This window comes from Notamacropus eugenii, chromosome 5 (assembly GCF_028372415.1).
Source record: "Notamacropus eugenii isolate mMacEug1 chromosome 5, mMacEug1.pri_v2, whole genome shotgun sequence".
Lineage (NCBI taxonomy): Eukaryota > Metazoa > Chordata > Mammalia > Diprotodontia > Macropodidae > Notamacropus > Notamacropus eugenii.
This window is the reverse complement of record NC_092876.1, coordinates 201,584,735-201,610,342: the sequence shown is the minus strand read 5'-3', so window position 1 is coordinate 201,610,342 and position 25,608 is coordinate 201,584,735. Positions and strand designations below refer to the sequence as shown.

At 37.0% G+C, this 25,608-nt stretch overlaps 1 protein-coding gene across 11 annotated transcripts in view; it reads left to right on the top strand.

Moving 5' to 3' along the window:
* The first annotated feature begins 5,829 nt into the window (after window positions 1-5,829).
* The window catches only part of LOC140505674 (uncharacterized), a 71,347-nt gene continuing 51,568 nt past the window's right edge, over window positions 5,830-25,608 (top strand). For 7 of the 11 annotated variants that reach the window (XR_011967604.1, XR_011967605.1, XR_011967606.1 and 4 more), the window contains exons 1-5: window positions 5,830-5,998; window positions 8,337-9,689; window positions 18,167-18,291; window positions 21,719-21,807; window positions 22,193-22,269. Coding sequence is in view for 8 of the 11 variants with exons in the window: in XM_072611887.1 (XP_072467988.1) it covers window positions 8,671-9,689; window positions 18,167-18,291; window positions 21,719-21,807; window positions 22,193-22,269 (1,310 nt within the window). In the remaining 3 variants the exon portion in view is untranslated. The other 4 variants (XM_072611882.1, XM_072611881.1, XM_072611883.1 and 1 more) reach the window with 4 other exon arrangements.

The following is a 25,608-nucleotide window of genomic DNA, read 5'->3' as shown; positions in this document are numbered from 1 at the left end:
CATATGACTCCATGTTCTCCTCTCTGATAGAACCTTCCTCACACAGCAACGTGGGCCTGTGCCTTAGTTTCTGACCTCTAACTTGTCCATGATAGGTCACAACCCTTATCACCTAGGAATGTGGACAACAGAACTTTCTTATTTCCCACATATCTATCTATATAAAAATTAAGGGTATGATAAGGGTATAACAGGATGGCCACCAAAACCCAGCAGAAAGTGATAGAAAGAGAAGTCTCACGTAAAATAAGTACAAAATATACAAAAGACTTAGTATTCTAACTACCAAGAAACACACAGATACAATACAACTACAGAACTTCAGGAAATATAGATATAAATAATTGGAGAAACATTAATTTCTCATGGGTGGGTAACTTCATAGAGCTAGAAAAAATAACAAAATTCATATGGAGGAAGAAAAAGTAAAAAATTCAAGGAAAATGATGAAAAAAAAGTGAGAAGGAAAGGGGTCTAGCAGTGGATTTTAATCTATATCATTAAGTAGAAATCATCAAAATAATTTGGTACTAGTTAAATAAACAGAGAATTTGACCATAGTAGCAAATTAGATACACATCATACAAAAGTAAACCTATTTCAATAAACCCAAAGACCCCCAGTTGCTAGGGTGAAGACATTATCCAACAAACACTGCTGGGAATACTGAACAGAAGATTGGCAGAAATCAGGTTGATACAAACAAACACCTTATACCTTATGGCAAGATAATTTCTAAATAGAAAGATGATACAGCCATGAAAGGTTATATTATAAACAAATTAGAGCAGCAGCTCTCAAATTTTTTGGCCTCTGTACAGTTAATAGAATAGAAAGATCTTCCCCACCCATTAACAAACCTAACACATGGAGCCTACGGTTACATGGAGCCTGAGTCAGACTGGGAAGAGCTTGCCCAAGGAGCAGAGAGAGAAAAGCAAGCTGTGAGTGGGCAGAAAGAGGAATTTGTCTAGGGGAGGCCTGAAAGAAAGAAGGTTTACGATGTTGTGGCTCCCTGAATTAGTGATAAGTACCCTGTTAAATCTTACCTCCTGGTATTCTAATGACGTCCCAAATAAATATTTTGATTTTGCTTTTGAGGAAGAGAGTTTATTATATTTTATGAATTTACCCTGGAAATGAGCATGCATATTTATAGTGACTGCTATGGATGTGGCATTGTCATTACAGCCTCAGGACCCCTTTATGCTCTTAAAAATTACTGAAGACCCCAAAGAGCACTAGTTTTTATGGGCTATTGCTATTGATAATTTTCCATATTCAGAATTAAAAGATATATTTTAAAAATATTTATGAATTTATTTAAAATAACCCATTACATATGAAATGATACTATATTTTTAAAATAAAAATAACAATATTTGCCATACATAAAAAAATCAGTGAGAAGAATGGCATTGTTCTCCATACTTTTGCAAATCTCTTTTATGTCTGGCTTAACTGAAGACAGCTGGATTCCAATATCTACTTGCAATACATTATAATATGTTGTTTTGGTTAAAATATATGAAGAAAATCTGGTTTCACACAGATATGCCATTGGAAAAGAGAAGAGTATTTTAATAGCCCATAACATTATTGTGAAAAGTTTTGACTTGACCCTCTGACAGGGCCTCAAAGATCCCCAAGGGTCTTCTAACTATACTTTAAGAACTGCTAAATTAGAAGAATAAGGAAGAAATTACCTTTCTAATCTATGGCAATTGACCAAACATGATACAGAAAAGACCACAGAAGATAAAATGGACAATTTTGATAATATAAAATTTTAAAAGTTGTGCACACACAAATCCAGTGCACTAAGATTAGAAAGGAAATTATTAACTAAAGGGAAAAAACTTTGCCAAAAGTCTTCCTGATAAAAGTCTGATGCTTAATATACATATCATGTTTTATAAATATACACATTACTACATACATACAAACATATTGAATGGATTCAAATTTATAAGAAACATTCTCCAATAAATTTAAGGATATGAATAAGTAATTCTCAAGGGAAGAAACCCAAGCTAATTAATGCTATTTTAAAAATTTCAAATGATTAATAGAGAAATGAAATTTGAAGCTACTTTGAGATTCTGCCTTATATACATGATTGGCAAAGCTGACCAAAAAGGAAAATAACAAATGTTGGAATGGCTATAGGGAAACAAGGCACATTAGTGTGCTTGTTGATGGAGTTGTAAATCGATCTGGCCATTCTGGAAAGTAGTGTGGAACTATGCTTTAAAAGTTATTCAACTGTGCAAATTCTTTGATTCAGTTATATACCACTTCTAGGCAAATACCACTGAGGGGATCAGAGAAAGAAAAAAAGGCCCTACGTGTCTAAAAATATTTATAACTGCTTTTGTGTAGTGGCAAAGAATTGGAAAGTAAGGGGGTGGTCAATAATTGGAGAATATTGGAACAAATTATGGTATATGAATGTAATGGAATACTTTTACATTATAAGAAATAAAACTTAGGAAGACGTGTGAACTGATGAAGAGTAAAGTGAGCAGTATGGGGAGAATAATTTATGCTATTATATCAACTTTATAAAAATGAACAATTTTGAAAAACTTAAGAACTCTGAGTTGAACAATGATCAATCTTGATTCCAAGGGCTGATGACGAAGAATCTTATTCACTTCCTGACACAGAAGTGATTGACTAAATAAATATACAGAATGAGGCATATAAGTTTGTACTGGTCAATACGGGAATTTGTTTTGCTTGACTATGTTTATTTGTTATAAGATTTGTTTCTGTTTTTCTTTGGGGGAGGGGAGTAAAGGAGAGAAGTGGGAAGGAAAACAATGACTGAGAATTTAGAAAAAAAGCTAAATTAAAAAAAAAAAACCACTCCAATCTGACCTAAAGATACTGACACCCCAAAATTGGAACTGGATTGGAAAAAAAGGACATGGATGCATATTAAGACAATTTATGGTTTAACTGATGTAACTAAATTATCTTAAGGAGTTGACCAAAAGAATTTGAAAACACTTTAGTCAGCATGCACCCAAAATTAAAATTATTTTATCAAGTTTTACAGAGAAGGATGTTGGAAGACTATAAGAGGGATTTCCTCATAAAACCACAGGTAATAGAGTGGGAAAAAAAGCTTTAAAGCAAACTTCGTGAGAGACTCAAATGAACAGAATGGTAGTACATATAATTACAAATTAAAAATTCCTTGAAGGTTTTTAAGTGCATTCCCTCTTAATGCTTAGCATGTTCCACCTTGTAGGATTTTATTAAATATCTGTGGAATGCTTAGTGAATTACCTTTGTGAATCAAAAAGAACTCTGTTATTACACTGAAAGGAAGCTGAATACCATGTAATTTTAATCAGAAAGCTTAGCACTTGGGATGAGTCTCTCTTTTCTGGGGAATGGTGGATGCATAAAGGCAGACCATCAGTATATTTCATTCCACATGGTCCTGGGCCTCTTGGATTTCTTTAACTACGTTTCTTAGTTACAATGGAAGGCATACAAAATCATGGTTGGTAATGGATATCAGGGATTGTTACTTTCGCTACTGTGAAAAGCTATAAGAGTCTGTCAGTCTCTCTCTCTATATATATGTACATAGATACATACATATGCATATATATGTAATTTCTGAACTTAATGAAATAAAATGAGCATCTTCATTTACAAAGCAGAACATTTTTAAAAAAGGATTTTACATGAAATTATGAATTTTTTTACATAGACCTTGAATTTTCCTTTTATAATAAATTGAACATGAAACTTTCAAAGCTATCCTGTTTATCTGTATTGGTCATGACAATTTACTTCCTCTGATTCTATTCCGAATCCCTGCAATCCTGAATTGTAGGCTGCTGACACAGATATTCCCTTCTCTGATCATCATGACAAGCTCCTTTATATGCAATATCAGCCCATCTCTCAGGTGTTCTTTCTCTACCTTTTGTTGTGTCCTCTGGCTTACCCTGTTCTATTATTTTTAATATTTTTTATTTTGTTAAATATTTCCCAATCATATGTAAAAAAATCTTACTCAAAAAAAATTTGAGTTCTAAATTCTTTCTCCCTCCCACCTTCCCCCCTTTCTTGAGAAGGCAATCAATCTGATATCAATTATACCTATGAAGTCACCCAAAACATATTTCCACATTAGCTACACTGCAAAAAAAGAAAAATGCAGATAAAAAAATAAAATCGGAGAAATAAAGAAAAGTATGCTTCAATCTGCATTCAGTGTTCATCAGTTCTCTCTCTAGAGGTGGATAGCATTTTTCACGGATCTTTTCAGATTGTCTTGCTTCATTGTCTAGATCAGAGTAATTAAGTCTTTCACTGCTGCTCATCCTTAAAAATATTGCCATTTCCATGTACAATGCTCTCCTTTGTGGCTAAGCTCACTTCACTTTTTATCTATTCCTATACATCTTCCCAGGTTTTTCTGAAACCATCACAATTATATTCCATCACAATCATATAGGACAACTTGTTCAACCATTCTCCAATTGATGGACATTCCTATACTCTGTTCTATTATTAATTAACAAACTGCCCTTCCTGTTAGACTTCTGTCCTATTCTGTAGCCCCAAACAACTTTGTATGTACTTTGTATCCACTTATATGTGTATACATTATTTCTTCTGCCCAAATAATGTAAACTAGGTGGTGTAGTGCAATAGTGCTAAACTCCAATAGAAACGACTACACCCAAGGCAAGATCCCTCTAGGCTGCATACTGATACAGAAAACCATATATTAACATGATCTATATTCTATTGTGGCAGCTAGGTGGTACTCTGGACGGAGCACTGTGCTTAGAATCAGGAAGATTCATCTTAGCGAGTTCAAATCTGGTCTCAGACACTTAATAGGTGTGGGACCCGGTGCAAGTTACTCGAATCTGTTTGCCCCAATTCCTCATCTGTAAAATTAAGCAGAGAAGGAAATATCGAACTGCTGATGTATCTCTGCCAAGAAAATCCCAAATGGGATTATCGTGTCAAATTCTATTGTGTTCTGTGTTATGTTAGAATCTTGTTTGGCGGGACTCTGGCTACCATGGCCTCAGGCTGGACACCTCTGGAATGGATAGTGCTGGACCTGTTCTGAGCAAGACCTGGGCTCGAACCCTGATTCCGCCACTGGCCAGCTAACTGGGCAAGCAGGTGCTTATTGACGGAACCGCTGTCAGTTTCAGTTTCCTCATCTGTAATATGGGTATACTAGTGTTGTTGTGAGAATACAGTGAGATAACCTATGCGAAGCTCTTTGCAAGCCTCAAAGCACGATATAAATAAACCTGCTTATATCAAAACAAGCTCTTTGAATCCTGGGACTATTTTATCTTGATTTTGTATCTTCAGCACCGAGCACAAGGGCATAGGGTCTGGAATAAAGGAGGCGCTTATTGAGGAAATGGCAGAAATGACAGTAGCTTTTTTAAAGGGCATTTAAAAAATGTTCGTTTAAAACACACACACAAAATACATACAACCTATAAAGCTCCAAACAGGTTGGTATTTGGGAACTTCCAGGTTTTATCTGGGGTTTGGGCAGTCATCGCTATGGGAATGCATCGAAATCATCAATTCCTGAGTCCTTTTAGAGACACTCCACGTGTTCTCTCTCCCTTTAACAACAAACAAACCTCCGCGATTTAAGCCAAAAAGAGCTCCCTTTATAGCACTTCCCAGGTCCAATTCCGGGAAGTTCCTCCCGACCCTTAAAAAAATGACCACCAACACTGTTTCGCAAAGTATTCTGGGAGATGTAGTCCCAGGACGACAAGATTGACAGGGGAGGTCCGATGCTCCAGACTCCAATTCCTATCTGCCTAGCGCACCGGGGGCCGCTGCCCGGATGTGGAAAGAGCAGTCGCCATCTTGCAAGAGAACGGGGGCGCTGCCGGCTGTGGACGGAGGCCCAGGGGTTCACCCGCGGCCCCCAGGCCTGAGAGCCGGGACCTCCCGGGCTTGCTTTTCTCCTTTCTCACAGGTCGGTTTCTAACTACGAGGGGGTTCTACCTTGAGAGCATGGTAACCAAGCGCCTTGTGGTCAGCCACATGCGCCTGGCGTTTGGGCCTTTTTCCTCCCTTTGCCTCCCGCCACGGGCCTCCTATGGCTTGTATTCTGGCCGGGACGTCCAAGGACTTTGAGGAGGGCGCCTGGGAATCATTGGCCGGTGGAGACCTCCGGGACTCCGAGAGAGGACCCGGAAATGACGTATCCTCGCTTCCTGTCTGTGAGCCCGGCGTTCCCGTTCCCCACCCCCACCTCCGCTTTCCGGTGTTTATTGTAGAGTTCTCGGTAAGGAGGTGAGTGCCCGGGCTGGCAAAAATTCAGGGAATGGAGCTCCCGGGAAGGTGGCGTTCTAGATAGCCGGGCTTGCCCGGTCTCGGCCTTTGCCCTCCTCCAATCCATTGTGTGCGGGGGCTCTGTATTCGTGTTTGTGGCCCTCCGTCTGTTGTGTCTGTGAGTGCTTCAAGTATGTCTGACGGAGAGACAGTCGGTTCTTTGAGGGGCTGGTTTCACTCGGTGAGGAAGGTATGAGGCCCTAGGTAGGACACAAAAGTGATTAAAACTTTGATTTCCCTCCGGGAGATTGCAGGATGGTTGGTAGAATTGAAACAAGTAAGTAATGGGAGACTGGAGGGAGGTTGTGAAGGGAGAGGAACTTCAGGAGATCCTGGAGTAGAGAGAAGTCACGTATGATGGGAGAAACTGAACCCAGCTTCTTGGAGAGTTCGTTCTGATGAACCCTCGGAGTGTGACAGGAAGAAGAGGAAAGGGCCTTCCCGAACCCCATCCACTGTCCAAGAGGAGCCAAATTCAGAGACTTCAGCTATAAAATAGAGATGCCTTAACTTACTGAAGGGAACAGGACTCCCCGAGGGGTCTGCTCAGCTGTCTGTATTTCATGATTCTTCCTGTGATTTGGGGGCACGGTGGGCTTTCGAGATGTGGAAGAGTGCGAAGTGAGGTGAGAGATGGTGTGTCTGGGTGAGAGTTCTCAGAGCCCCTTGGTCTATAAATGGGAAGTACATGCTGTAGGAAGATGAGTTGAAAGAACCGAGTCTGCTTGGACTGGAAAGAGAAGACTTAGTGGAGAAGCAGTATTGGAAAGTCAGCCACACGGAAGGAGGTAGACTTGTTCTTTGTTCCGCCAAAGAGCAGAACTAGGGGAATGGGTGGAAATTGCAAAGAAGCGAAGTTCAGTTAGAGCTGTCTGAACGTGCAGAAGGCTGCTTCCACAGAGAGTGGACTTTTTCCTTTCTTTGGGGAGGTACTCAGTCAAAGGCTCTCTGACCTGCTAGTTGATAGGTTGTTGAAGCAGTTCTTTAGGTATGGTTGAACTAGAAGAGTCTCTAGCCCCTGTTGAGAAACCCTGAGATTCTATGAAATTTAAGTACGAGAAGGGACAGTGTGAATTAGAAAGGGAGAGGGTCCTAGAATGATCTTTTTTTTCATAAAGTATATACAGCTATCAAATATGAGTAACTAAAAATAAATCAGGTTATGTGTCTGTGCCATTTTCTTAGCCAAAAGTAAACTAAGCAAAATATCCATAGATCCTTTTAGGATTTTGAACATGGGAAGTGCCATGTTTTTTGTAACAATACACTGTATTTGTGTTATTTCCTGTGCTACCAAAAAAAAACCCAAAACAACCCCAACTTTATGTTTTGTATTAAAATGATGTATTGATTTGTGAATTGGCATTTTTTAGTACTTAGTAGATAAGTTCTTTAAATATTTGTATTAAAATTATTCTAATGATTAGCAACTGGAAAGGGTCAGTGGTTGATTAGAACTTATGAATCTACTATCATTTCACCTATAAGATGATGCATGATATGGTTTTTAAGTGGAAAAGAGGTTATCAGAGTTACCTCAAACATCTTTGGCAATAAAGACAAATCGGTGATATCATTCCAGTTCTTGTAGACAAGCGTCTACATCATAAACACCTTCATTGTTGGTACACATTTCAAATTTTGCTTATGCTCTCCTTTGAAAAAATAGTGAACTATGCTTCAGGTCTGAAATTGACTATCAATTTTAGGGGTGAGAGAAACAAAAAAAAAAGGGGATCTTATCACATAAATAATTTTCTGCTTAAAGGTTATTCGTCTATCTCTAATGAATCTTATTTAAAAAACTAAAATGAAAGTTATGTTTAAATATATATTTAAATATAGATATTTGCTATCTTTATCTTTAATTTTTTAGATTTTTCGTACTAAAACTTCAGAGTTTAGATTTTTCTAAAAAAAAAAAAATTAATTCTGCACTAAATAACATAGCTGTTAATTGTATGAATTTTTTCCTCCAGATGCCTTATTGTGAAAATTAAGCTAATTCTTTGGGACATGGTTAAAAAAAAACCTAACAAGTGAAACATGCAATAAAAAACTGAAATCAACAGAAGAGGCATATATAGCCATGATGGTGGTGACTATTTTCACACATCCTAAGAGAAAACAGAGAACAACTGAATACCTTTATCCATCTTTGATGACAAGGAAAATGGAAAAACTCAGGAGAGCAAGACTGAAACTACAGTTTTGTTGAAACCTTTGGGGGATGTAATCTCTTATAATAGGCCGGATATTATTGAATCATTTCCTTCAGAAAGCTTACGGCATGCAAATCCTGCAGTAATTTCCATGAACATCAGTGAAGTATCTAGAAATAACTGTACTTATGTCTCTGGAAATATTAAAGAAATTAGAATGGAAAGTGATCACAAGGTAGCTATCCCAGTTAGTGCAGAGGAAGTGGAATATAGCACAAGCAAAGCATTCATAGGACCTATTTACAAAAGTCCTGAGGAAAATAAACGAGATAAAAGAAAATATCACTCAAAAAAAGTCACTGGTGGACTGGAAAACAAACAGAACCCTTCTAATAAACTGGATATAGACAATGAGTTATCTCAGTTTTACAAAGAAATTCAGGAGCTTGAGAGTGAAAAAGAAGATTTGGAAGGCAATTGTCAGGAATTTAAACCCCCTCAGGAACAATTTAGCTTCTATTATCAAGGCCATTACAATGACAATTTAAAATCTGATGAAGAAAAGAAAGATAGTTGGTTTAGTACTATATATTCACCCCCTGGTGATGAGCAATATTTTAGTAATGAGCCAGTTGGTTGGAACACTGAATATTCAGTTAATGGACAAGTGGAGCCTACATTTTTTAACAACTCCGTTCCTTCCTTTAGGCCTGAATGGCAATCAGTGGGACCCTCTTTAGTTCCTCATGGCCTTTTTCCTTCTGAGTTCAATTATCATTTAAATTTTCAGAGATTTAATCCCTCTCCATCTCCACCACCAAATATTTTCCATGCTCAAGATGTTAAATTATGTGAAATGTACAATGGATGTAATGTAAACAGTGGCAACACAAATTGGAATTGCCCAACATTTGATCAGATTAACAGATATTCTGATTGTGATGAGAGGAGCAGTATCATACAGGCTCCTAGAAACGGCCACAGTGAACAAGATGGACAAGAAAGTAATGGTTTCTGTGAAACAAGAGAAGAATCTTGGGAAGACCCTTCTTTATTCCAGTTGGAGAAAACAAACAGGTTTATAAACCAGCAGTTCCAACAGGAAAAGCTAACGAGGCTACTTATCCTTTTAAGAGGTCTGCCTGGTTCAGGGAAAACGACATTGTCTCGGTAGGTAAATAGTTAGTGGTATTGGGACTATTTGGTCATCTTAATGGTCTTAATCGATAATAAAAATACTACTGTAATCAATAGCAAGTACTCTCACATTCCAAGTATAATAAAACATATCCTAGTTGAGGAGAAGGTGAGTTATAGACTATCTTAAGGAAATACAAATTTATTATTTTCAAGTACACAGAGAAACATTACTGTTATGGGAAAGGGAGTTAGGCTTTAAGGAGAATCTAAGTGCTTAGAATATATATGCTAATTAGAGCAAATTTATGCATGCAAATACTTAATAAGCATATGTTAGCCTTTACTTTTTAGATAAGATACTTAACACTTGGCTAGGAGTCAGAAAAACTAGATTTTGGTCATTGCTGTTGGTCATTGTTAACTGTGTAATCTTGGGCAACTCATTGAACCTCTTTATATGTAAAGTGACTATCTCTCCAGTGTTCTCATCAGTCTTCTATTAAACATTGATCAAGCTCCAATTATGTGCCAGGTACTATGCTAAGTTCTGCAAAAGGCAAAAGATAGTTACTAGTCTTAAGGAGCTCAGTTTAATGGGAGAGACAGTGTGCAAACTACTACGTATGAACAAGCTGTATACGGAATACATTGGAGATAATCAGCAGAGGGAAGTCTTATTCTCTCGGTTGGGGAGATCAGGAATTAAGACAGATTAGGAAAGGATGGACTGGAATGGAGTGAGACTTGTGGCCAGAGACCAACCAGAAAGCTATTGTAGTAGTCTAGGTCTGAGTCTGCACTGTGGTGCAGGGGGATGGATGTGAGGGATGTTAGGAAGGTAGAATCAACAGACCTTAGCAACAAATTGGATAGAGTGAAAAAGAGGGACGGGTTGTGGAGGGGTTGTGGCCACCTGGAGGGACTGGGAGAATGGTGGTGCCCTGGACAGTAATAAGGAAATTAGGAAGAGGGGAGGGTTTGGGGAGGAAGATAATTCAGTTTTGAAAATGTTGAGTTTAAGATGACTTCATGTCCTCCAGTTGGAGATGTCCAATAGGCAGTTGGAGATGGGAAACAGAAGATTAGCAGAGAGGTGTTAAGGCTGAATAAGTAGATCTGAGAATCATCAGCATAGAGATGATAATTGAATCTGTGGGAACCAGTGAGATCACCAAATGATCCCACCAAATGAGGGAGAAGAGAACATGGCCCAGATCCTTGTAGGACACCTATCTTTACCTGCACAAAGATCTAAGGAAGGAAACTGAGTAGGAGTGGTCAGCTAGGTAGGAAGAGAACCAGGAGAAAGTGTTTTGAAAACCTGTAGAGAAGAAACTGTCAAGGAGAAGAGGGTTATCAAGGGTGTTAACAGGCTGGAGAGACAAGAAGGATAAAGACTGAGAAAAGTTCATTAGATTTGGTAATGAAGAGATTGTAAGTAACTTTGAAATGAGACGTTTTGGTTGAATGATATATTTGGAAACCAGACTGTAGAGTTACAAAGAGCGTGAAAGGAACTGCAGGCACCTGTTTTAGATGGCTTTCACAAGGGGTTTATCCACAAAAGAAAGGAGAGATGTGGAATGATAGTTTTGGGGGATGGAGGGATCAAATGACGGTTTTTTTGAGGATGAAGAAGATGTGGGCATGGTTGTGGGCAGAAGAAAGCAGCTGGTAGGCAGGGAGAGATTGAAGGCATGTGAAAGTATAGATGACAGAATGCTACTGGAGAAAAGAGGGTGGAATGAGATCATTTGTGCAGTTAGATGGGTTTGCCTTGGCAAGGAGAAGAGCTACTTCTATATTTTTGATAGGGCTGAAGGTGTGAAGATAGTGACAAAAGGCACCTGGGAGGTATAAGTTGAGCAGTAGGGGAGAAAAGGAAGTTGTTAGTGAATTGCAAATCACTAGTATAATCTCATTTGATCCTCACTACAGCCCTATGAAGTAGCATTATCATTCCCATCTATAGTTATAGATGAGAAAACTGAGGCACAGAGAGGTTCAAGGGACTTACCTGAGAATTTGTAGGTTCCTCACTAAACACTTGGCAGCCTAGCTACGTTAAAAGTTAACAAAAAATAGATATTTATATAGTGCTTCAAGGTTTGCAAAGCTCTTTACAAATATTACATCAGTCCTCACCACAGCCTGTGAGGTACATGCTATCATCCCTATTTTGCAAATGAGAAAACTGAGACACAGTGACCTACCCAGGTTCACACAGCTAGTAAGTGTCTAAGGCAGGATTTGAACTTTTATCGCTTTTGCTACAAATGAAGATAAATGGTGGAACTTCTTGGTGATTTTGATACTTTTGGGTGAATTTGTGTTTTACTAATTTAATTTTGTATATTCTAAGTGTTGTTGTTCAGTAGTTTAGCTCATGTGCAACTGACTCTTCATGACCCCATTTGGGTTTTTCTTGTCAAAGATAGTGAAATGGTTTGCCATTTCCTTCTCATTTTAGAGTTGAGGAAACTGAGGCAAACTAGGTTAAGTGACTTGCTCCAGGATCACATAGATAGTAAGTGTCTGAGTTCAAATTTGAACTCAGGTCTTCCTGACTCCAGGCCCATTGCTCTATCCACTGTACAACCTAGCTGCTCCATATCTTTAGTAGTAGTAATATGTTGTAAATGTTGATTGCTGAAATTAAATTTGAGTACATATTAATTACTGAAGGTTTTGTGGAGATTCTGATTTCACCAGTATTTATAGGAAGAACAAAGTTATAGCAAATGCAAATTATGTTCTAGAAGGTCTTTAGAAAAAATTAATAGTTGGGACTAGGAAATTTGGTTAAAGCAGATTGTTGACTAGGTTTACCTGAGTAGAGTGCTTTGAGTAATTGTAGTTAGGAAAGGTTAGAGTTTAGGTAATCTGGGATGACTTAACAAAATATATTAAAACTGAACACAAGTGGGAAAATAAAACTTAGTACTCTTAATTTATTTGCTTTAAGTCTTTTACAACTTCATGTGGGTTTACATGTATGTGTAACACACACGCATAGGCATTGCTGCTTAGAAGTAAATTCTTTGCTAATTGAAATTCTTGTTACCCAGGTAAGGTCTTATGTATCTTATAAGATGTATATTTCAAGATTAAGCCAGGCTATGGAATTTAAGGAGCAGTGTTTGATTTATCAAATAGAACAATATTAACAACTTTCCCTGAATTGTGGGAAACTACTAGAAACTGTTCAGTACCAGCAAAAGTGGAAAAGAAGGCATTGATCCCAATTAGATTAAAGAAGATCTAAACACACTAATTCTGTGTTCTCTGAAATATCAAGAGTTCTTCCTTGAACTGTGACTTAGTTTTCCCTTTAGAAGTTCTTTTGACCTTAAAGAATTTCAGATAGTGATACTTTCTCCTTGTCATTTGATTGTTGTTGTTGAGTCATTTTGGTTGTGTCTGACTCTTTGTGATCCTTTTTGGGGTTTTCTTGGTATCAGAGATACTGTTTACTCTTTTCCTTCTCTAGCTCATTTACAGGAACTGAAGCTGTGACTTCCCCAGGATCACATAGTTATTAAGTGGCTGAGGCCAGATTTAAATTCATGAAGATGAATCTTTTTGGTTCCAAGCCGACTCTATCTACTATGCCACCTAGATACCTTGGCATTTGAATAAGCCTTGTTGATAAGGCTTATTTCTTTCAGAAGAGTACAAAGGCTAAAAGACAAGGACATGGAGAAAATAGGATTTCTTAATATTTTTTAAGGGCGGGGAGGCAACTGGAAGAATTTTAAGAAAAGGGCCGTCATAGAGAAACAATTCAGATTTACGAGATTCAGAGCCATTCCCCCAGTTGATGTGTGGTTAGAGGTTATGGATAGTCGTTTTTTAAGAGGAGGAAATCCAACTACCAGTAGCCATATGATCTAATAAATCACTAATAATTAGAGAAATGCATATTAAAATAACTCTTAGATAGCCACCTCATACCCATCAGATTGGCTAAGTTGACAGAAAAGGAAAATAATAGATGCTGGAGGGTCTGTGGGAATATCAGTACAGTAATACACTGTTGTTGGAGTGTGAACTGGTCCACTCATTCTGGAAAGCAATTTGGAGCTATGTCCAAAAAGCTATTAAACTGCATCGCCTTTGACTTAGTGACACTGCTACTAGAACTATACCCCAAAGGAGGATGGGGGAAAGATAAGGACCCATATATATATATATATATATAGGAAATGGCTGAATTAGTTATGGTATATATGAATGTGATAGAATACTATTGTGCTGTAAGAAATGCTGAAGGGGAAGTTTTTAAACCTGGGAAGACTTGTATGAACTGATGAAAAGCAAAGTGAAAAAATCAGGAGGGCAATATATATATACAGTGACAGTAGCACTGTAAACAGTAATCAGTTTTGAAAGACTTAGAGATTCTGATCGTCACTATGACCAACTGTATTTTCCAAGGACTAGTTATGAAACATGCTATCCACTGCTAGATAGAGAGCTTATGAACATGTAAATTTATTTTAAACATATTAAAACACATTTTATTTTTTTCGTTTTTATTTTTTTGGACATGGCTAATTTAGGAATTTCTTTTGCCTAACTATACATGTTTGTAATGGTGCAGCTAGGTGTTACAGTGGATAGAATGCTAGGCCAGGAACCAGGAAGACTCATCTTCCTGAGTTCAAATATAGCTTTAGACACTTAGTTGCATGACCCTGGGCAAGTCAATTAATCTTGTTTGCCTCACTTTCCTCATTTGTAAAATGAGCTGGAGAAGGAAATGGCAAGCCACTCCAGGATCTTTACCAAGAAAACTCCATTTGGGGTTATGAAGAGTCCGACATGACTGAACAACAACAAAAAATGTATTTGTCTTGGGTTTTGTTTTTCATACCTCCAAAATGAATGGGGAAGGGGAAGGAGAGAGGGTCAAAGTTCAGAAGTGAACGTTAAAATTGAATGAAGTGGGTAAATGAATTAAATGAAAAAAATCACCACATTAGCACTTTTGTAGAAATGTGGTGCAGATTTTTTCTTTAAGTATTGACAGTATAGATTAGATAAGCTATAATGGTTAGTACAAGTTAATGTTTATTATGTTATAATTTGCATAAATGTAAAATTCTGTTAAGTGTGAATATGGTGATCTGGGGTATGCTGAGTTTCTTTGAAAGAAAAAACCACTTATAAGAAGTTTGATTTTAAAGAAGGAAAGACAGAGATTGAGGGAATTCCTAATATTATTTGGTGAATTTAGAAGATAGTAATGTTTAATAGTTACAAGGGCAGGATTAAAGTTTATTTTAACAAACACTATCCTACTGGGCACCATGCTAGGACAAAGGGAAACAAATTCAGCCTTCAGAGAGTTTATCATCTAGGGGAGAAGGGTAGATAAAACATGCATTCAAATAACTGTAATATAAAGTAGAATGTGGCATGTACAAAGAAGAGGTCTAGACCAGCTTCCATGAAGAATATGAGTAGGGAATAGAAAAATCTCTTTCATCTTGGAGAATAAAGAAAGGCAAAAGTGAACTTTGTAGAATAGTTAGCACCCAAATTTGAACTTGAAGGAAAAGAGGAGGGATCTTACATATTTAGTGTAGGTGTTTCAGCCATGACATGAGCACAACCAAAGAGATGGAAGAGCATAGGATGAGAACATCCCTACCTTCCCACATTTTTCTACCCATCTTCAAGACCTTGCCAAATGTTCTCCACGACACTTTTCCTTTGCTTGAGCCCACAGTGGTCTTGCCTTCCTTTAAATTGCTGCCCAATTACTGTTCATACTACCCATTTGGCACTAGTATAAAACTTTGTGTTTTTTATCTTTATGTACGTTTTGTCTCTCCAACTAGAAAATAATTTCTGTGAAGATGAGACCTAAATTTTATACCTGCCAGTATAGTCCCACTTAACATAGTACCTTAGAATCATTAAACATTTAGTAAATGTTTCTTAATAAGAGATAGGTTATGAAGAAAGTGTTTAATCTACATAGGTAGGAGGTGGTTAGTATCTGAAATAAGATTTGATCTCTAAGGCCTTGCTTAAAAGATGAGTAAGTGTCAACCATAGGAAATCGGAAGTAAGCCTGTTAACTTGGGGGAACCATTTTGGTATTTATCTTTCTTAAAGAGGAAGAAGGTAGAGTCAGAAAGCGGGCAGGGTACTGAATTGGGTTAAAGACATTACTAGTATCCCTTCCCTTTAGTCCAGGAAATATATTTTTAAAATGTAGTCCATGTTATCACTAGACTTCTAATTATTTCTTTTATTAGGTTTATTCAGAATGTAACTAAATTTGTTACTCATTTTGGTATATGGACGTGCATCCAGGACTTCGGGCAGCATCTTACTAAAAGAACTTTCAAAAGTTTTTATTTTCTTAGAGCATTGCTTCAAGTATTTTTCATAAGTGCCTTCAATTTCTAATTGAAATTCTTTTTTCAATTATTTTTGCTTATTTATTTTGATATTCGTCTTTTGAATATTTTATGCAAGTGCAAAAGTCCATTTTCAGTATTTTTTCTCAAGTCAAAAATGCACCATAATTTGGAGATTTTTAATTCAAGAAATTTTTAAATGGTATCTAAACATGTTTATTTTACCCTCTGCTGGAAAAAAAATAACCTTACTAAATGGGGGAGGGGGAATTCAGTTTTGCCTATGCATTATTTGTATAAACTGACACTGTTTATAAGGAGGATATAATAGAGTTGGTAAAATAAAATAGCTTATTTCTAGCTTTTATTGTTTGTCAGCAGCATTTTATCAAGTAGTCCCTGTGTGAGGACATGTAAATGCTATGGGGGAAAGTTAAATCACATAAAAGCAACAGATCTTTCTTCAAAGAAATTAAAGCATAGTTTGTCATAAACATATGAAAGTACTAAACAGCATTATGAAAGGGAGTGTGCAGTAAGGTAATGAGATGTAGTGAAGGTTTCTCAGACACCTAAAATTTGATTTTAAAAGCTTCTGCTAGTTATTACATTTTCTTTTTGAAGTTTTCAAAAGCCCTATGAAATAAAATTGCAGATTTTTCAAATGCACAATGTGGGCAGATTAGTATCTTCTGCTTTTTGAATAAGATTTTGGAACAATGACAATTGCTTGAACTTTGGGGAGGAAAAAACCCAAGGCAGGGTTTGTTTCATATTGTACTGTCTGTTTTGAGAGTTATTTAAATTAGATATTGTATCATGTTAACAAATGTAGCATCCTTATATTGTTGATAGTGCTTGTATTGGTGGTAATAAGGTAGAGTACCTTGTACCTTGCTAGCCTACCATTTTTTAGAGAATTTACTGTATCCTGTCATTTTTTCAGTGACCCTAAAGCATCCTGGGAAAGTACATTTTCTTTTCCTTTGCTTTTCTTCCTCATGGTATTTCCAGATTGATGCAGGCATGATGATGGTTAGAGAAGAGAAGGAATGTAGTTCTTGCCCAGTCATTCTCAGTATATCTTCACCTCCTTTTTCTCCCATTGGTTATGTAAAAACTTGGTACATTCTCTATTTGGAACTTGGGAATTCTGGGCATATTGTTAAATAAAGGTCCTTTCTTCTTTACTACTCAGCTAAATTTATTTAATTACCACCTCTTCACTCCCAGCTGAATTCCATTAAAAAATTCTGTAGTAGAGGTCAGATATTTTATGCCACAACCTCTACCTTAAATTATCCTCCATGATATTGTTTTATTTGTCATTCAGAGTTGCCTCGAGCCAAATATGGGATTTTTCAGAATAAGTACCTCCACAGTGCTCATTTTCAGGTTACTAGTTCATTGAAGGTGCATTAATTATATAGCTACTAAAGACATTAAAGATAAAGTCAAGGTATCAAACTGTTACCGTTGTGTGTGTAAGGTTACTGGCTTAATAGGCTTGAAAATCTGGTTTCCCTGACATGTTTGTTTTGTTAAGGCCAGCAACACATTAAGAGCAGTATAAAAGCCCTTTCAAGTAGACTTTGTGACAACAATAAAATGTGACAGCAGACAACAAAGGAAGAGAGAGAAAAAAATAGAGAATCTTGTGATTTGTGAACATTCGGTGTAGGGAAGGACAACCATAACTCAATTCAAGAACTCCTGAGGGTGTCACTGAATTACAGAGTAGTTGACAATTTTTTAGTTAACTAGAAAGATTACATTATAGTAATTTTCTAAGACAAAGAGATATATAATGCATTGTAGAGATATTTCTATAAAAAGCATATATTAATAAATATTACTTCCTCTCTAAAAAAAAAAAAGCCAAGAGAAAGAAAAAGAGTTTTTCTAATTTGTGAAGAGCCTAAAAAGTGGCAGAAATTTAAAATCATCTTGGATTTTGACATCAGTCACTTAATGTTATCTTTGAAGGGCTAATATGCCCAGAACTGGATTAACTCATTTCAGTATTACTTTAATTAAGTACAGCTAACATGCTTTTTGAGGGTTTTCTAAAACTTACTTATAGCTATGTAGATATTTCTGTATATAACCTAATTTCTTTGCTTTTATTGACAGTGTTCTGCTTGGTCAAAATCGTGGTGGCATCGTCTTCAGCACTGATGATTATTTTCGGCATCGAAATGGGTATACGTATAACGTTAGACAACTTGGTGATGCCCATGACTGGAATCAGAGCAGAGGTGTGATAACATTAGATGACATCTCTCAGGTTTTTTAATAAATAAATAAAACAGGCCTCTGTGTTCCTGCTGAAATCAGCATCGAGATCACAGCATGTAGAATTTCAGATTTGGAAGGAATCTCAGCGTAGTCTGACCCAGGGATGAGGAACTTGTAGCCTGAAGCCCACAAGTTTCCCTCTAGGTTCTCAAGTGCAGCCCTTTGACTGAATCCAAATTTCACAGAACAGACCCCTTAATAACCCATTTCTGAACAGGAGTCCTTTCTATAGCATCCCCCAGAAATGGTCATCCAACTTCTGCTTGAAATCATATTGTGAAGGGGAACTTACTGCCTCCTGAGAAACCCTTTCTTGTTTTGGATACCTTTATTTGTTAGAAAGTTTTTCCTTCTATCCAGCTAAAAATCAACTTTTCTACAACTTCCACACATTGGTCCCTTCTGTCCTCTGGGCTCAATCCATACAAGCCTGAACCTTCTGTGTGATAGTACTTGAAATGCTAGGTAGCTATTCTGTGTGGTTTCCCCTCTCCTCCCTCCTTACCCCTTTCATTCCTATCCCTCAGAGTCTTTTATTCTTCAGACTAAGCAACCTTATTTACATAATTGATCCTTGGTCCTCTGCATACTGGTGTCTCATCTCTGATCAAGTCTGGTTTTTGGAAGACTAGAGCTGTGCCATAGACAAGAGCATTATATTTGAAGTCAGAAAGTTCAGGGCCCACATAGGGCAGTTCGTAGTTCTATGAAAACATTAAACTTCTTTCAGCTTTCACTTCCTGATCTGTAAAATGGGTATGATAATACCTGTAAAACTTTACTCTAGGCCAGGGGTGGGGAACCTGCTACCTTTAGGCCACGTGTGGCCAAAGTGTAGCCCTTTCACTAATTCAAACTTCACAGAGCAGAACCCCTTAGGATCTGTTCAGTGAAGTTTGGATTCATTCAAAGGGCTATATTTGAGAATCTAGAAGACCACATGTGGCCTTGAGGCCCACAGCTTCCCCAACCCTGCCTAAGCTGTCATGAGGTGCAAAAGAGATGATTAAGTGAGTCTGGCACCTCCTTTCTGTGTTTTCTACTGGCTACTTTGTTTCCTTTCTCAGCACCTCTGCCTCTCCCACTGTTGCTTCATGTTGGTCTTTGGCTGCTAAAAGCCCAATGCTATAGTACTACATATAGATCTGTCCTTCTCACTTCTGACTTATCTCTAAAACTACCCTTCCTTATCCCTATCCCTTTCCCTTTAGAACTCCTATTAGAAAAACATTATGATCATCTGATTAACATAATGCACAATAAGTTGATAGGAACAAAGAATTTAAAGATCATCTAAGTCCAGTCTCCTCCTTTTGAAGCTCAAAGAAGTTAAATGACTTTCCCAAGGTCACTCTGGTAGTAAGGAAGGAGTGAATGATTCTTGAGTTTTACCTTCCCATGTTTACCTCCATTTCAGAGATCTTCATTCAAATTAGGCCAATAAGTGTTTATTAAGGACTTACTATGTACCAGGCACTATGCTAAATGATTGGGATACAAAGAAAGGAAAAAGATTTTGCCTTTAAGGAGTTCACAGTTTAATGGGGAGAGACAATATGCAGATAACAGAACAAACTAGCTATATACAGTATAAATAGAAAAGAGTCAACAGAAGGAAGGCACTAGAATTAAGAGGCATCAGGAAAGACTTTCTATTGAAGTTGGGAGTTTAACTGGGTCTGGAAGGAAGCCAAGAGGTAGAGATGAGGAGAGAGAGCATTATATGCATGGTCAAGGCAACTACTAGTGAAAATACCTATAGTCAGGAGTGGAGTTATTTGTTTGAGAAACTACAAGACTGGATCACAGGTACATGGGGGAAAGGGAGGGAATGGATGGGGAAAGAGGTGGCTAGCTTATGAAGATCTTTGAATACCAAACAGGATTTTAAATTTGATCTTGTATGTGATGGGAAGCAACTGGAGTTGATTGAGTAGGGCAGTGATAATCCTAACTGTACGTTAGAAAAATCACTTGGGTGGCTGTGTTGAAGATTGATTTAAATGGAGAGAGACTTGGCAGGCAGAACAACTAACAGGTTGTTGCAGTAGTCCAGATGTGAGGAGATGAGGGACATCAAAGTAGTGGCAGTATCAGAAGAGACAAGGGGAAAGAGGTATTTGAGATATGTCACGAAGGTGAAATTGACAGGCCTTGGCAAACAGGTTGGATATAGAAAATGAGAGATAGTGAAGCCATAAGGGTGACATCTAGCTTGGGAGATTGGGAGGTTGGTGATACCTTCTGCAATAATTGGGAAGTTTGAAAGGGGTAGTGTTTGGGAGGAAACATAATTCAATTTTGAATGTGTTGAGTTTAAGATGTCTACAGGTCATCCAATTTTGAGATTTCCAAAACACAGTTGGAAATGGAAGACTGAGTTCAGCATAGATTACTGAAAGTCATCCACATAGAGATGACAATTGAATCCATGAGAGTTTATGAGATCACCAAATGAAATATTATAGAAGGGGAAGAGCACAGGGGAAGTGAGATGGTCAGACTTGTCACTTTGTTGGCTGAGTGGAGGACTGGAGTGAGGAGAATTGAGACACAAAGAGAAGTCCTGGTATGAGGTGATTTGGCCTTGCACCAGGATAGTGGTAATGTCAGAAAAGAGAAATGGGGCTTATATGAAAGAAATTACAAAGGTAAAAATCAGCAAGAGTTGACCACAGATTGGACTTGGGAAGTAAGAGAGAATGAAGAATGACACCTTGGTTGTGAACCTAGGTGACCAGAAGGATGGTAGGGTCATTAATCCAAGAAAATCTCTGATGGGTAGAATTTCAGGAATAGGGTACTTATTTTTGACCTGATTTGACCTTTTCACTGTTGCCATTTAAAGTGATAGACCCTGCCATCCCCCTTCATTACGGTAGAAGAACAGTAGTATTTAGCCAATCTGGTTCTGTCATATGGTGCTATTTTTCTGTTGTAAACCCTGGGTTCTAGACCATATTGGTAGGTGCTACAGCCATTAATGTTGTTTTGACCTCTGTATTGGGCCTATTTCCCCCATGAATTGTTTTGAAGTTTGAACCAGTGTGGAAGTAGCCGCAAGTTCTTCCAAGTACAAGTGCTTTCTCGCCACATTGTCCTAAGAGGAAGAAAGCACATGCAAATAAATATGTTACTACGTGACTCAAGTAGCTAAGATTGTGACATATACTTAGAGGTTTTTTGGCTCCAGTTACTTGGCTAAAACAGCTGTAGCAAGCAAACTAGTCAGAGTAAATTCACAGTCCTGCCTGATTTAGAACAAAGAAACAATTTTTTTTTCTAGAAAATTTAGTAGAATGATCACTTGTTACCATTTAATTCTATTGTACATATTTACTTTGTGTTTCTGGAGTGTTTTTATTGAAATTTGCTTTTTTCTTTCAGCAAAGAAAGCTATTGATCAGGGAAGATCTCCAGTTATAATAGATAACACTAATACCCAAGCTTGGGAAATGAAACCTTATGTGGAAATGGTAAATATGAATAATAGAACATTTTGATCTGGTCATTGTTTTCTCTCTGTACTTTTATTCAAAAATATTAACAATTTAGAAGCTTTATCTTTAAATTCCTTCCTATGTCAGAAAATATTATTTTTAAATTGTATATGATGATCCTCATGTAGGTGAAAGTACACTTGACCAAAATTTATGTCAGAATTAATTTAGTAATTGAAATAAAGTAAGTGTTGTTAAACTAAAACAAAAATTTCTAATATATTAAGTGTAAAAAATGTCAAATTTACAGTGTTTCTTAGGAAATTTTAAAGTGCTGCCTAATATGTATGCTTTGTGTACAGCTTTTTCTTACTTTAGGAAATCTTAACTGTTTGCTTTTTTAAATCTGTTTTTTCTGTAGGCTATAGGCAAAGGATACCAAGTAGAATTCCATGAACCTGAAACATGGTGGAAATTTGATCCTGATGAATTAGAAAAGTAAGAAAATACACTGATTTCTCAAATGAATATTTTTTACACTGCTAAGTCACTTGAAAATAATACTTTATATTGAGCTATACAATTTAGAAAGCACTGTTGCATTTATTATCTCTTAATTCTAACAACTAATTTCTGAGGTAGGCATAATGGGAAGTATTTATATTTCACAAAGGTTTAACGATTTACCCAAAGTCACAAACTAATAAGTGGGATTAGAATTAGGATCTTCAGATTTAGTTCGATGCTTTTGTAACATATCTTGCTGTCTCCCTTAAATTGCTTTGTGTAGAAAGAATTCTCTGAAGTGACAATTATATCAAATTTGTTCTTTTAATTTAAGTGGAACTCTTTTTCTTGTTACATTTTGATTTTATTTATACCTTTTGTTTTTATGCCACTTGTGTTTTAATATATACCTTCCTCTACCCCAGCAAGACATCTCATAATAAAGGTTTTTTAAGAAGGAAAAACAGTTCAGCAAAGCAAACCCAACAACCCTAGCTGCCCATTCCTTCCCCGCCCACCCCAGTTTGACTGTATATCCAAGCAACATTTATTTTTTAATGTTAAAGCATAGTTTTTAAAGGATCCTGTCATTGATTACATTAACTATCTTTTATTGACTTTAGTTTCTTTAAATTATTCCTTATCTCATGTGAATTCTAAGATGTTGGAAATAATCATTACCTTTATTGTCCTCTCTCAGCACAGTAATCCCAGTAGGCCAGGTCTGCATTTTGCTTCTGCTTTACTGTCACCTCTGTTCCAGCATACCTCTTGGCTTTCCATTTATACCTTTTTCTTTAGACCTGTTTCTTTCAATTTCATACACTTTCAGAGAAGTAGTCTTACTTGTTCGTTTTGATCTTCTCGTTACCTCTTGTACAAAGCATCAGCAGTGATCAAAGTAATTCTTTTCATTTTTTTCCCTATCATATCATTGTGACAGGGGAAAAAAAGTTAAGAAAGTGTGGATATTAGACTTTAGCACAGAATATATTTCCAGGTACTTTTTGACATGTCATATTCATCATGTAAAATATGGAAGGGAGAGTGAAGGAAATGATACAAACGTCTACCAGTATTTGAAAAATAATTTTATTTTCATTCTTTGCTAAATCCAGCCTGCCTTCTAGTCCCACAAGACTTTCTCATCTTTTGTAATTCTTGTCTGTGCTTTCTTATAAATCTTTCCTAGAAGCTCCAGTGTTCCAGAAGCTATACTTTGGTTCTTGAAGATACCACTACATCTCTTGGGTTGTCCATCATTTATATTTCATTTTTTGTTATGTAACTGATTTTGTCTTCTTTTTTTGGTCAAATGTATTCTTCACATATTTTGTTCCACAGATACATCTTTTGCTTTTTGGGTTACTTATGATTTGGGTGCTTCGTAGATCTTGATGTTACATGATTCACAGTCATAGAGCATCATTAGAAAAATATTGATATTAAAGAAGTGAACTTTTATAGCAACATATATTTATGTACTATAGTTTGGGATCATCAAAAGGAGTTTGCAGTGTCATTATTTGCAGGATGAAGGAATGGTTTTCTGCAAGTCTCTGCAATCCACAAACCTCAGAAAGAGGAATCATTTGCCAGATATAATGTAACTAATCACTCAGCAATCCTTTATTGTGCATCCACTATGTTCTCATTGATGAAAATACAAAAACCAAAGATTAAATAGCCCTTTTTCTCAAAGAGCTTAGGTTTTATTGAGGGGAGGAAAAGAAGGGGAATTTACATATAGAAGTATATACAAAGTAAATATGTACAGAATAAGTACAAAATAAAATATAAATTGAATAACTCTAAAGTGAGGGAGTTCAGTAGCAGTCAGAAAGATCAGGAAAAGCTTCATGTGAAAGTGGTGCTTGAGTTCCATCCACTAGGCAGAGTCAAGGAGAGGACATTGTAGGTATATGAGCAGATTGTCAGGACAGGTGTGATAGTTTGACTAGGCCATAGAGGGGGAAGGAGAGTTATTATAAACTTAGTCCAGAGAGCTAGATTGGGACCCAGTTGTGAAGAGTTTTTAAAACTTTAAAAAAAAATTAAGAGTTTATATTTTATTTTGGAGGCCATGGGGAGCCAGTGAAGTTGAGTGCAAGAATGTAATGGTCAGGTCTGTGTCTAAGGAATATTATTTTGTCAACTATGTGGAGGATAGACTGGAGGGGAGAGAAGTTTAAGGCAGAAGAACCAATTAGGCAGTTGCTGCAATAGTCCAAGTGATATCTATATGAGGAAAGAGAAGAGTATCAGATTCAAGCAGTATTGTTCTGATAGAAATGGCAAGATCTGGCAACTGATTGGACATACAGCAAGAGGGGCCTGCAGAGAAAGGAGGATAATGATGAGGTTACAAGCCTGCAAGACTGTGGAAAAAGGTGTTGCCTTCAAAAGAAATATGGAAATTTTGTAGAGGGGTAGTAGAAGAAAGAAGATAATGAAGGCAGAGTGAGTGGAAAGTGTGCTAGACCTAGAGTTTCTTATTGCATGTATGACCTTGAGAAAGTTACTCAACCTCTTCTGACTTCAGTGCCTCATCTGTGAATTGAAGGGTTAGACTAAATGTCCTACAAGGTCCCTTCCAGCTCTAAATTTATGATCCTTTGATACTGATTGTGTTGAACATGTTGAGTTTCAGATGTCTCTGGGACATCACGATGAAATGCCCAACAAGTTGTTAGTGATTTAAGGAAGAGGCAGAAGATGGATGTGTAGACTTAGGAGTTAACCCTGTATAAGAAGAGAGTTAAAACCCATTGGAATTGTTGAGGTCATTAAGAAAGTTGGGGCTAAGGGGTTATTTACTCATAGGAAGTCTAAAAAGCTTAGCCTAGTTGTCTGTGGGGGGAAAAATGGACAACAAAGGAGAGGCATTTGAGATATTGAGGCAGAAAATGAAACTCATGTGAGCTGAATATTTGACTTGCAAACTCTCTAACCAGGAGAAATATAAAAAGGATTTATATGTATAATTGTCAAAAAGAGATAACGGTATAGAGGGTATCTCAAAGTCTACTGAGACCCTTTCACGTTACACATGAGGAAACAGGCCTGAGGACATTGTTATTACTTGCTCAAGGTCACACTGTAGTTAAGCAAAAACAAGTAATAAAGTCAGTATTGTAATGTTTATGGATTTTTGGGCTTTTTAAAAAGAGATTCAACTAAGGGATTATCAAGGGTTAAGAAGAACCCAAGAAACTAGATATTTAAGGGGAACTTAAAGAATCAGGAGAAGTGAAGGAGGAAGAGCCAAGTTATAGTAATGTTTCAAGGATTAAATCTTATTGATGCCCCATAAGTGAGTCAGATTCTTCC